This window comes from Plectropomus leopardus, chromosome 11 (assembly GCF_008729295.1).
Source record: "Plectropomus leopardus isolate mb chromosome 11, YSFRI_Pleo_2.0, whole genome shotgun sequence".
NCBI lineage: Eukaryota > Metazoa > Chordata > Actinopteri > Perciformes > Serranidae > Plectropomus > Plectropomus leopardus.
In genome coordinates this window covers 8,470,991-8,485,314 of record NC_056473.1, presented here as the reverse complement: position 1 = coordinate 8,485,314, position 14,324 = coordinate 8,470,991, and the positions used below count along the sequence as shown (strand labels likewise).

The following is a 14,324-nucleotide window of genomic DNA, read 5'->3' as shown; positions in this document are numbered from 1 at the left end:
TTAGGGTTAACATTGGTTTTAATTGCCTGGTCAGTTTGTTTTGGGGAGGGAGAGACCCCTGCCAATAATTCGGCTCCCTGTAAAAAAAACCCCTAAACATCTGTATCTTAAGATATCAGAGAATAATGGTTAGCACACATTAGCAGGTGCTAGCCTCAGGCATGTCCTGCGACTCGACTAACAGCATCAGAGAAACATTGATTTGTGATGTGAAATTTTGGAGAGGAAGAGACCTCTGAGGATAATTCAGCTCCCTGTGAAATCCTCCTGAAAAAAGACGAAATGTTAGCATCATAAACGTTTGTTTGCCACAGAGTTTATTTTCTGCTGTAATCCAAAATCCAATGGGAAAATCCCATTGACTTTTTGTTGAGGAAACCAGGGCGATTTCAACTTTTATGTTGGCCTACACAAAACACATCATCCCTGCTGCACCCTATAGAAACATGAAAGAAGCAGATAACTTATTTGATCAAATCTGAAGACATTTAAACTATAAAATGGCACAGAAAAGGCACAAATAGGTGAAAAAAAATCCACCAGAATGCAGTAAACTAAGTGTTTGAATCAAATTTCAGAATGGAGCTCAGGTGTTTGCATGAATTGTATTTTTGTTGTGTTGGTTTCCTCAACTTACCCCAAATAGAAAGACATTAAAGACAGCCATAAAAGAAAGACATTAAAAAGCCTACAAAACTGATAGGGTACCAATGCATGGTTCTTTAATGCTTAATGCTGCTACATAAGGTCATAATTCTGTTGTTGAGCCTGCTGACACACCAGGCAGTCAGACCTCATTTCTCAAGTTTCTCTGTTGCCATGGGGATAACTGGTACATATACAACAGACCTGCTTGTTATAAGCATGTCCATACCCCTCTCCAACATTACCTATTGAATACCCAAGGTGTACAAAACTGGTTCACTTCCTTAAAGTGACACTGAGTAAGGCTGTAGTTCTTATAGTGTGATTAGGAATGGGTAACATGTGTCACTGATCAACATATCAGTAGTCTATATATTGTAATAGATTTTCCATAAATGACAGAGACAGGCATGTATGTTTTTGTCAAATCCAGAAAATTTGAATCAAACGCAAAAAAATTAAGGTACAGGGCAGTTCTGATTTCTGATCCTCAGCAGTAGTTTATTATATCACCTAACCTTAAATGTGATATTCCCATATCTGAATTGGAAATAGTCTGCTTTATGCAAATTCTTTTTTGGGTCAAATTAGAAAACCTTTTGTGTGAATATACAGGTTTACAAGTGCAGCTGAAGGTTAATACACTTGATGTGGTCAAAATCTCAAACAGGAAGAGAACATGCTCGCTCTCTTGTTTTAAAATATAATCTGTTATGTAACTTCAGCATATGTGAAATATAGACATTAAAGTGCCTTATTGCATTATTTAGAAAGAACTCTGGTCACTGATGCCCTCAAAATGAAGATCTTTACAGAGAGGAGATTCCAGCAGCAGCATAAACAAATGGCTGAAAACACTTTGTGACTGTTTACTCTCTTCAGAAGTGTTTCATCAGTGTCATCTGCTGTGGTTAATTGCAGCAACTGTAGCAAGAGTTTAATAAAAATAAAAGCTTATGAATATGGAAACTAGAATTACAACCTTGGGGTTGTATGCCTCTGCCAGTTTACATCTATGCCAGTACAGACTCATTTGTAGCCATGGCAGATGACAATGCTAAAAAAAAGCATGGATGCCTCACACACACATCCTCAACCCAGCAGCACAGAACTTTACAAGCAGCGTAGTGTCAAGACTGGCACCCAAGATCAGTGTCACCAATTCAGTATCTGACCAAATGTCTCCCCTTCTGTTCATGAGTTATGGTGTTGAAAACCGGCCAAAAAAGTCGTTCTGCAGAACATTAGGATGTCACATTGAATTTGACCTTTGACCTTTTGGATAGAAAATGACATCACTTCATCATATCATCCTAATAAATGTTTGTGTGAAATTTTGTCCCAGTTAGCATAAAAATTCTTAAGTTAAAACAAAAAAAACCTCGACCTTTGACCACCACCATGTAATCAGTTCATCCTTGAGAGGGCATGTGCACAAAATTTGAGGACATTTCCTCAAGGCCCTCCTGAGAAATTGCACTCAGGGGAATGAGACGGATACAACGTCACTTTGACCTCGACCTCGACCTTTGACCTTTGACCACTGAAATCTCATTAGGTCATCGTTGTGTCCAAGTGGACATTTGTGCCAAATTTGGAAAAATTCAGCGGAGTCATTCCTGAGATATCGTGTTTACAAAAATGGGATGGATGAACGTACAGACAACCTGAAAAATAATACCCTCCAACATGGTTGTTTGTGACAGGGAGGCTTAAAAATAATCTCATCATCAGGGTAAACAGATCAACACTGTATGTAAACAAAAGCTGTGTTTATGTAAAGTATGTTGTTTTGGTTTTTTACATCAACTTTTCCAGGTCTTTGTCTCCCTGTTACATCCTATCCTGGAGTTCTCAACCACGGCCATCTGCTACACCTGACTTACTGTAACACAACAGTATGTGTGTGTGTCTGTGTGTGCGTGTGTGTGTATGTGTCCTTTAGCCTCACTCTCAACTCACTCTCAAATCTCAAAACTTTACTGTCATAATTCAGTTTGGCGTTTTTTTTTTATCTTCTATACACACTCATTTAATTACAACACAAAGACAGACATCTGTGGCCAGAGAGGGACTTGACTGGTGCATCTTTGTCAGTTTCTAACCAATTCAACATTTTCTAATATTTGAGAATTGCACTTAAATAACACTTTAAAATGATAAGAAAATGGATAAAGTGTCTAGGATCAAAGTTTAAAAAAGCCCGGTGTGTAATATAAAGCAGATTGTCAACATAAATCAAAATATGAAAAATAAACACAACAAGGACACAGAGGATACCACAGAAATTATAGTCTTGTAATTCATTGTATTCACATTACAACATCCACATGGTTCAGTTTGTGACAACTTCTAATGATCTTCAAATATATTCACTGTATGATACATAATACCAATATAGGCACTTCCAGTAAGTCTGGCAATATTGAAGCTACAGTATAGTGTCTAAATTACAAAATGGTAAAAATAAATAATGTATATCTAAAAGAGTTTTTGTAGTTTTAAAATTTCTTTACTGTACAGCATATATGTATATTGTACAAAATGGAGCATCAGCCTGCCAGAAAATTATTTTACTTTCACAAATACTGTGTATTTGGACATATTCTTGTGTAGGTATTAGTACATGTGGTAAGTGCAAGGTACTAGTGAGAAGAAAGCAATTATTTAATCATGTGTCAACTATATAAAAATACTCATTTTTTTACATAATTGTAAAGCTTGTTTGGTTCCCACGATTACAATTATGTTTCATGTGTGAATAAGTATGACAGTCAAATAAAAAACAATTAAGACAAATACAAAAGTGTTGACTTAAGACTGATGTGACTGGGGGCAAAATGCATACATAGTCCACTCTAAAAACAAAAAAAAAGAGTTCACTTACAAACTAACACAGTGGACAGAATCTCATCACCTTTCCAGATGAGGTACGTTGTGTGATGAATGCTCTACTTGCCAGTGAGGATCTCCGATCTGCCGGCTAAGCACTTGGCAGATCAAAGAGGAAGCGCAAGAAGAAGTATCGGACCTTCAACGAATAACAATTTCATTTGAGTATCTGAGAAGAATTAAAGAACTACTTACTGCATCACTTTACCCTTCATTGTTTCATCACCTCAACTTATGACTAAAAGCAGCTTCTACTCCAAAGTAAACGCCAGCCAATAACAGGACAGAGTCACATTAGAGCGGCTGATGGAAGAATTCAAACAAATCCAAACGCACACTATCTCTCTCTCTCTCTCACACACACGAACACACACACACACACACACACACACACACTGTATACTGCATTGACACATTCACAAAGCAGAAACTGTGGAAAGTTGATATAATTATAATTATACAACCTGGAGGCTTGAAATAGAAACTCGAAGTGGAAGTTGCATCATCCCATGCATATTGGAGCACTGTTGGCACAAATTGTCATTTTTGTTTTCACTTGTTTGAGGGAAACTTCCTGACAAAAGCCTGCGAATGTTTTACTTGATGTGGTCATGTTAAGATCCCAAACCCTTTTTTTTTTTCCTGTGATGCTATAAGATCCCAGAGCATAGTCTCAGAGCATAGGAATAACATGTACTTTAGCCCCTGTCCTAGCATGACATTGTTGATACCACAGGATTCATCAGGCTTTCAAAGGTTCACGTGATACCAGTATCATCACTCATATCATAACTCAGGTATAGCTTCTTAAAGACAGGAATGTCGGCTGGCGATTTATGTGATAAAAAAAAGAAAAAACTTGTTATGTACGGATGCTGATGCATCAAATGAATACATTAACACTGACAGCCCCATTTAGAATTAACCCAGAAGATTCAGATTACATTATTTTGTAATCAAGTGGATTTTGTTACTTATTACAAAATCTGCCATGTAATTTGTATTTAGAAACTGACTACATTTCAGAATAATCAGACCCAACCCTGACTCAGGTTTTTCAAAAATGCTGACTAAAATGTGTCCTTTGTGTGTGTAATGTGATTACAGCTCATTAGGGATGAACTGAACATACAGAAAGCAGCAGGCATGTTGATGGTGGTCATAAAAATACAGTAAGTGAGGCAACAAATGATCATTAGAGGCCAGAAAAAACAAACATTTTCTGATTCAGTGGCTGCTAACAAGTTTGGTCTGATATAATGACTCTCTAATGCATGTATAATCAGTGGGTCGACCAATTATCTTCGACTTGTGTGGTCTACGCTGCAGCTTGAGTCCCTCCGTCCCCCTCCACACTGTAGCAGAGTCAGGGCAGCAGTTAACAGGCCATTATGGATGTAGTGTGCTGTTCACCACGGATGGGAACATTGGGTGGTAATAGAGTATGTTAATGCAGGATCTGCAGGAACACAAGGACACAATGTTCTATACCTGATATTATTTTAATAACAGGAAGCTCTATCATATCCAGGTTGACTTGTGTTCTGTTCAGCTTTTTGAGGATCAGATTGAAGGAATACTTCACCCACAAATGATCCTTTGTGTGACATTTACTAACTCTATTTTCCATTGCATTTGGAAGGATTTTTTTTTCTAATAAAGCAAACATTCTTGATAAATTGAAGTCATAGGGGTTGGCGTTAAAAGACAGCAAAACTATATCAAAACATCTGTTTACAAATTCTACGCCAAGAACAGGCTGGTCAAATGCAAGTATCATTTATGCAGTTGTATGCTCAGCACTTCCCAAAATCATGCATTTTCAATAAAACCTTACTATTTCAAACAGTTGTACCAACATGGTCTCATTCACGGATGAGTAGCATGCCTGCACTGTTTATGCTAAAGTGTTTTAAATAGTAAGGCTTTAGTGAAAATGGGAAGCACTGAGCACACAACTACATAAATGAGACTTGTATGCACGAGACGTGTGAGTTTGTAAATGGATGTTTTCATATAGTTTAGCTGTTGTTAATTAAATTAAATTAACAAATTAAATGTGGTCCCCGATTACTTAGATTCATCAAGAACATTCACCTTTTTTGCATTCTTCATTCACTTGAGGATACATGCGAGAAAAACAACGTTTTCTTCCAGAAGTCAACCGAACACAGGGTGAGTTATGGATATGCACATGATCATGTGGGGGATGAAGGTCCGAGAGCACTGATGTTATGGAGAAGAGCAGTGGTACAGTATGAGATGAGAAATCAGTGCATGAGAGATTCAGATGTGCATGTGGGTCATGAGAACTCGAAAAGATTAGCAGTGGATAATTCATTACATATTGCCTCACTGCACTCATGTGTGACAGAAAGCTGACCTGCCAACTCAGTGTAGAACGCTTCACTTATCCAACTTGAGATCCACTAATGGTCTCTCTGACACTTTTTCTATGTAAATGTGAATTATTAAAGGGAAGTGGGACATTCTTCAGAGACATTTTGCGTTTGACTCCATCTACTGTGCCGCTGGTTATGTAACTGGTTTAAGTCGTGGCATTTTCTCAGTTGAAAGGGAATATCATGTGATTACAAGTCTTGTGCAGTAATGTTATTATACTAAATTCCATTCAAAGTCATGTTTGAGAAGGGTTTTTGTCATCTGTTGGAAACTCTCAGAGAGCACTTTGTCATTGCTTTTTGTTATAGGTTAGGATTAGGGCAAAGAGGTCATGGGTAGGGCTAGTACTGGACAATCTTGGACATTCTTTGAGATTAAAGTGGTAACTTTACGACTAAAATATCACAAAAATGCTGCCAGAAAAGTCTGGTTACATCAGTCCATAAAGGAAGTAAGATGTGGTGGATGAATGGGGTTTAAGCCATTGGTTTCTTTTTTTTAGACATAGTCATTATTTTTTAGATTTTAGGATGAATACAACAGATGAATGCACACTGAGTCCTGAATAGACCCCTGTTGTATTTTGATGTCACTAGGATGCCCAGGTATATACACCCGAGTGCAAATACTGCATTGGCTATTTACACACTATTTTAAATAGCACTGTTGGCTATAGACACCAGGGGGCAGATAGCATCTGCCAAAAAAATGTTAGGACAAGTTTGGGGCAAAATTTAAATGACTGAGCGTATATGTCAGAAAATTGGGTCATGGGAAATTCCAAATGACAAATTTGCTTTGTAAAGAGTAAAAGTGATTAAGTGATATATAACATACTGCTGCCATCACCATCATCTCAGTCATTACTGAGAAGTTAACTTTTACTGCACCGCAGAACCACTTCTCTAAAGAAAGACTTTTCTACTGGCGTTACATACAGCAGTTAGCCTTAGATTATTCTTTCGGCTCTCGCACACAGCCTGGCACCAATGCTCTTTTATCACCATGGACAAAATTTCAAAAATCAGAGTGGACTTTCTTTTGCAGAAGAACTGCACGCTGACTTCCTGTCTACTCTCGACTCTGAGAGAATGAGCCTCTCCCTGAGGTGCTAGGAGGAGAATTCAGACAGATTCACTGTGTTTATCTACAAAGATGCCGGGAGGTTGTGACATGATATTGAGCCTTGCTCTGAACCTTTTACGAACATATCCTAAACTAGCTTACTATCTTAATATCCCTGCATATTTGTAACTTCATGTCCTCGCAGGTGATACAGATGTTTACTTTGAATTTCAACATTTGAGGTTTTCCTGAGGGTCATAGGTCAGCATCATTTGCAAGTTGTTATATGAGGAGTATAGAGTATAAAACAGCTCACTGAGTCCAAACACAAAGTCAGAGAGCCAAAAACTGACAGAAAAAAAGAAAGACAGTGTAAACCTTAGCCCACCTATGGCTGTTTTCAAATACCCTTTTTCTTTATGTTTTATCAATGTTCTGTTGTTTTCCCCTTTTATTTCCCTGCAACACTTTGGTAGTATTAGTGAATGTTCTGTGAACTGTATTCCCTTTTTGGTCTCGTATTCAGCACAGATTCAAACTACTTTCTGCTGCTTTGTCAGTGAAGGCCTCTAGACTATAACACTTGTGACAGTGAACCCTGTAACCACTATATTCACGTTGGGGCTGGAGATGGCATGAATAAAGCTGCTGAATCTATCTAGGATGTCCTCTACAGGAGAAGTGTGCATTTAAGTGCACTAATTTAAACATGCAGGCAGACACACACACACACACACACACACACACACACACACACACACACACACAGAGAGTAAGGAGCCTAACAGTCTCCTTCTTAAAGTAATATGGCCACAGCTAATGGTATAAAGTACTTAATTTGGCAACAAATGTAAAACAAAAGATGTGTAATTATTGGATTCGTATGCTAAAGCCTATAGGTAAGTGAATTATTTTGGCAGAAGTAGAAAGGAATAAAAGATACTCCAATGTTCCTCATTTGATTGACTCCCTTTATAATCCATATATAGAAAAAAAAAAACATATTATGGTCCACGTGAGACCTCAAAAACTCTTGCTAAAATTGAAACACAAGTACAAGTAACTGTGGTGTCTATATATAATTGCATTCAGAAAATAATTATGTATAAATTGGCAGCAAATTTCTGCAGTCCTGTGTTACCACGCTGGGTTGAGGTCTGTGCAAGTCAGTCTTCCTCTTCTCTTGACAGTAGCAAAAGAGTCTGTATCCCAAAGTACACAAATAATCCTGTATTGCAATATGGAAATCTCCTTTAAATGTTTGGTGAAATCAGATATTCAGATAAAATGTGTAAAGCACAAATTATGCCACCCTGTTTTTTTTTTTCTGTATAGGCACACATTTCCCAAACATCTACAGTGTTGTGTCTAAGTGATGTGCTGGCAAAGACAGGAGTCAGTTGATAGGATAAGAAAACAAGAAATACTTCTTCACATCCTTGCCCTGACTGACGCCATATTTCCCATGGGCTGTTTCACTGTGGGTCCCCCTCCTCTAGCTCCTCTGGAGGTTTAGAGTCTTCCTGCGGAGACACGGGCCACTCCGGCTCCTCCACCCCCTCCTCTGGATCCTCTCCTTCTACTAGCTCCTCTCTGCTGCCTGGCTCCTCTTCCTCCTCGTGAATAGCCAGGATTGGCTCAGCTACATTGTTTAAATGGACAGACTCTGCTCCTTGGCCCTGTTTCTGCGCCTCCTCTGCGATCACCTTCTTCCACATCTCGTGGTTCTCCAGCAGGTGTTGGGTGATCTGGCAGAAGACTTTCCTTCTCTTCTTGGGAGTTACTTTCTCTGGAGAAAAAAAAAGCTTAATTAAAATTACAGCCAATTTTTTTACACTGAAAAATTAAACAATGTCTTATTTGTACAGTTTTTTTTTTTTAATAACCCACATGATGTGAGAAGCAGCTGCCCCCCAGGTATTTTCACATTTTCTAATATGGCCCCCATTCAAAAAAGTTGGACACCCCTGTCATATAAGGACATCACATTTTGGGTTTGCTGTACATTACATTTAATTTTAAAAATACACTAATCATGTAAAATAAAAATGGCTGCCATCTCTGCCAAGTCAGTCTACAGTTGATCCTGACACAAAAATGGACACGGTTCAGAATCTGATCAAATTTTATTGCTGAAACTTGTTTATTTATGCTTAATTATGTCTGCTGTTAGATATAGCATACAGATTTAACCAATTTGGCAAAAGTAACAAGTTAGATAGAGCAAGGGAAATTCATATGCAGTTACAGAATGAACAAATCACAAGGATTTTAGATATATTTTACACAGCCATGTTCAGGCACTAAAAATGAACAGTTTTAGACTCAAACAGTGACACCTAACCATCTAAGAGCAACCTAGGAAGCTGAGTCAATGCAGAAGTACCAAAAACTGCACTTCCTCTAATGGCTACTTGAGCCTGGTCTCCAAAACAGAGTAAATCCCCATAGAAACTCATGTTAAAGTGCTCAACTTTACTGCAGAAATAAACATGTTTACAGCCTGGCACAAAAAAGAGTGGTTTAAACTAATTTCCTCATTCATGAAAACTGTACAGGGGGTGAATTTTTTTTATTTTTTATAACTCACCCATTTATTTTTTAGTAGGAGCCAAAGTCACCCATATTTAAGGGCGGGGCTGCTTGGGTGACAGGCTGTCTGCAAGGCATTGCTACCGTCTGTGAGTTGGATCCTCCCCTCACTCCTCCACAGTTCCAACCTCTCGTCCAGATATGGTCACTCCTTGCTCCATAAAATTTAAGATGGCGAAGACCGAAATGCAAAACTCGAGGGTACTAATGTGTGACGTCATGGTAGCTATGTCCATTAATTATGGAGTCTATGCCCCTTACCCATGGAGTTACAAAACACTGAACAAATGGTGCATTGTTGGCAAGTTTGTTTTGGCACAAGAAAGTAAAGGCATTAAAATACACTGTTTAAACTCATCATACCCATATGAGGACATTCCCCCCAAACTACTTCCTGCTCAAAGAAAATGCTAATTTTTTCTCATATCCTACTAATTCCTAATAGCTAGGAGAAATTAAAAATGCATACAAAACAAGAAGGTCTCAGGAGGTTAAAAGTATAGTCTCTCATCAGCAAACACACCCACTGCCTAAGCAGTAATTGGTCTCTCTGTCAGACTATGCGGTCAGACCTTTTTGTCAGGGGCTACAGAGTTACACAAGAGCAGTTCCAGATCACAAAAATGCCCTTCTTTTGTGTTTTTTTATTTAATATAAATATTAAAGCTGCGGGGATGGACTGTTGTATAAATTACAGTATAAATATGCCTTAAAAGATGTATAGTGTTACTCCCAGGCTGTTCTAGAAGCCTCCTAAAAACAGCACTTCCCTTTGGCTTTCCAATGAGTTCTCATTAGCATTTACTGTATATACAGAGGCTTTGTAATCCAATGCTGAACGTTTTTTGAGATACAAAGAACTGCTTAAAATGCTGCTGAACTGCTGAACTAATTTCTTTCTCACTGCTCAGAGAAGCCACTATTTAAAGGGATACTATGCAGGATTTTCCTTACAATGTATGTACTCATACAAAAGTAATCCCTCCCAATCATCACTTATGACCTACTAGGAGTGTGTGGGGTTGTATTTATCTTCAGAGACTCTGCCCTGTTCTTATACCCCTTTTCTTCCAAAATTAGTGTGTGTACGCAAGTTTTTTAAACATGGGAAAACCAGATAAAATATTTTATATAACTGTATTTATAAATTGGTAGCAGAAAGCAACGTGGAGGCCAGTGAAAATCTAATGGTGGTCACTTCCTTTTTATATTTTTTATTTATTCAACCTGTGTTTCAAACTTGTTGCAAATTAATTAGGAACAATAATCGAGTGTTGCTTGGGCAGAGCGGTATTTTCTGGCAGCCAGTCACATTACATTGCACCTGCAAAGGGGCTAAATTTTTATTGCATCCACCCAAGTGTTTTACTTTCATCACTGCCGATAGGAGCTGGAGCTGAGAAACACCCGTGACTACTGCAGAGACATATGACCCAGGAGTGAATGCCATCAGTAAACTTAACTGTTAAATAAAAAAGCCAGATGTTAGCGTGTGTCAGTGGTTTTTCATGCAGGTGAGGTCGATTCTTTATAAAAAAAGGTACGGCCTCACCCAAAGCAGCATGTATCAAAGAGTAAGCTACAAAAACTGTGGGCACAGTGCTGAAAACAATGCAAATATACAGAGGCTAAATGTTGAGCGTACAAAGTTTGTTCCAAAATGAGGAGGAATCTGGAATCTGAAGAGAACTGGAAGACACAGCGTTTTGTTCCAAAGGACATGTGCTGGCAGTTAACTTAGTTAACTTGCTTAAATATCAGCTTTTCCATTAGGACACATGTATTTAGCAGTATAGGAAGGCTCAAGTTGTTGTTGTTTGCAATTCCTGCATAGCATACCTTTAATGTCCTGCAGTATATCATATTGCAAAATCAAATCTATATAAAGAGAGTATATGTCAATGTCATTGTCATAGAAAAGCATTCCAGGCTACATGTTTCTGATTACTTCCAGTTTATGCTTGTGCCACGCTTTGTTTTAGACCAAAGTGCTTACGTGATGCTTCTGAGCTGGTGGACGTGTCTTCCTCTGCGGTATCCTCCTCATCCTCAGTCTCCGTGATCTCCGGCTCTTCTGCCTCTGGGTTGGGTTCCACCCATCGTCCAGGCATGAGGCTGGCTGAATCGTATGAGTTACACAGCGGCCCCACGATGTGCGTGATGAACGATTCCTGGAGTTTGGCCAACTGTGGTGCTGCTCGGTCCATGAAAGGGCTGATGGGAAGGCCCAAGGTTGACTCCTCATCGCCCTATGTAAAACATGACCCACATTAGTGCACGAAAGCCAAGACACAGCATGATTCCCATTTAAACACACACACTATTCCAAAAGAACTGAGTTATTCCGGCCAGAGTGAATAAGTGGGATAGATGCGGGAGCTACGTCTATCAAATCGGAAGATATTTGTCTCACAATAATGGACAGGCTTGAGTCCACGCAGAGTAAGAATGTTGGTATATGGTGCCTAAATATACAGTAAAATCTGACAAGTTGATCTTATTTCAAATAATCTTGAAAACCGATTGCCTTGAAAAAGGAAAGTAAATATAATTATTAATCTTCATGTATGTTTACTTTAAATCTAATTGTTCAGTTTACTAAAATTTGGCTGCATTTACTTGTATTGTTCCAACTTAAAGGATGACAAGTGAAATTACCCTTAACAACAGCAGTAAAACAAGTTAGTCAACTTGACTTGATCACAAAGAGGATTCATTAGCCAATGATGAAGTTAGGAGATCTGCAAGTTCTGTTTTGTTAACATGTTTAAAAAAACCCCCCAAAAAAACAAAACAAATATGACTGACTAGTTTGCAACACAGATATATAGCACAGAAAACTTGGTTCACTTAAGTTGCTAAAACTTAAAAAGATTGATTTATTTAACTTGTTAAACTTGTTAAATCAGTTTCCTTTTTTTCAACTTTTAATATTCGAAAGAACATAAAAGAATAAAGTGGGAAGGCTGAGGGACAGCAGCATGTGTGCCGTATAATACGTCTAAATGGATCGCAATGACAAAGAGCTATAACAAGCTGTCCTGGTGGCCTTGCTAACTGACCCCTAGTGAACACATACACTTCAAAATAGCTTGCTTTTGTTCTTGCCGAGCACAGTGAGAGTGATCAAAACATCTGAGATGGATCCACAACAAGTTGGAATTTGACGAGTTCTGAGGCACTGCGAGGTTGGCTCTCCCGAAAGACTGTCTAATGCCTTTGAGATCTATTTCAGAAACAGAGTTATGAATTCAGTGGCCACTTGAATTCTAACTGAGCCTTACAAATAAATAAATACCTTTCAATGGAGGATTTATGGTGTATATAAGTCCCTGTAAGCCAAGAGATTCATCCAGTATTGTGATGCAGACACCCAGATCCTGGTTCACACATCATAATTTCAATTCACACATCAATTTCAAAAAGCCTCTCAGCAAATCTCATCTTGAGACTCTGGCAACACGTTTTCTTGCTCGGTGGCACACACTCAGTGGCACACTTTGAGATGTTTGTATGCTTTGTGTACATGCCTGAACACTATTGAGGAAGCACTGCTGCATTTCTCAAGGTTGTTGAACTCTCAAGGCTGTCAGTGTAATGAGCATCCGCTACTTCCATCTGAGTGACAGTTGCCTGGGCACCCTACTTGCGTCAACGCATCTTGCAGCACTAAAACTATTGTAACTGAAGAGCATTTCTCCTGCAAGCCTCCAGCACTGTGTGCCCCCCCACACAGACCACAGAGTGGCTTGTAATAAGCTGGCTGTGTCACCTAGATGAAGTAGCAGGGTGCATAAGGGCCTGAGCTTGACCCAGAGGCAATTAGCAGAGATTAGCAGCCATTCAGTGCCAAGGGGACAAACTGTAACAAAGGTCACTGAGGGTGGCATTAGACTGAAGGCATTACTGGATTCAGTTTGTTATAGCAGCACTGTTCACTGTGGCCGCTTTATTAGGTACACCTGTTAAATCTCATCCAATCTAACACAACTCTTCTGCCATAACGTCTACTTTTATGATGCCCATTATGTTTAAAGTCATAGGATGTTAATTCAATTACATGATTTAACATTGTAGCCACAGTTATATAGTTGGTGATGTTGCACAGGACAGCATTATGTTCAGAGGTGTATTTAATATTCTACCCCTGGCCCCCGCGTTATGTCAATACAGAGGACAAAAAATCAGAAACACCGGTTGCACTTTACATTAAACTCTTTGAAACTTGGAACAACATTAACTTTCTTGTGTCAAAATCAGTGTCAAAACTACTGGGCCATTAGAGTTTTCCTTTGAGAACCTCCCTAATTACCAACAGTAATTAAGGAAGTTGAACATGAATTATGTTTTTTATACGCTTTGCTCAGTAGTGCCCAAACAAGTCAAAATTAAGTGTTTCTAACTCAGAATATGTTCCCCAATCTAAAGTGAGGTCAACTCACTCTCATAACTTATTCACTACATGCTTAATGTTTATTAACCCACACAGGTTCTCTATTCTAAAGTTGTATCGTCTGAACACTTGAATTTATTATATCACACAACATCTGCAATAACAGACCCTACTCTTAAGAGAAAAGACATTTTAAAAGATATGTCTGAAAATCTCTGAATTGTTCCATTAATAAGAGTATTTTTCTAGTTTTGGAAAAGAACCTGTGAATCTTAATACACGTCTACTAAGAATCAGGTCTGTTCATTGCTGTTGTTGTGTGCTGTGATGCTTT

At 38.6% G+C, this 14,324-nt stretch overlaps 1 protein-coding gene across 2 annotated transcripts in view; it reads right to left on the bottom strand.

Moving 5' to 3' along the window:
- Positions 1-7,955: 7,955 nt before the first annotated feature.
- Positions 7,956-14,324, bottom strand: part of LOC121949974 (cGMP-inhibited 3',5'-cyclic phosphodiesterase A-like) — a 92,757-nt gene continuing 86,388 nt past the window's right edge. For both annotated transcript variants that reach the window (XM_042495856.1, XM_042495857.1), the window contains exons 13-14: positions 11,594-11,846; positions 7,956-8,794 (exon numbers count right to left, since the gene is read on the bottom strand). In XM_042495856.1, the coding sequence (XP_042351790.1) occupies positions 8,481-8,794; positions 11,594-11,846 (567 nt within the window). In that variant the 3' untranslated portion in view covers positions 7,956-8,480. The remainder of the gene's footprint in view (positions 8,795-11,593; positions 11,847-14,324) is intronic.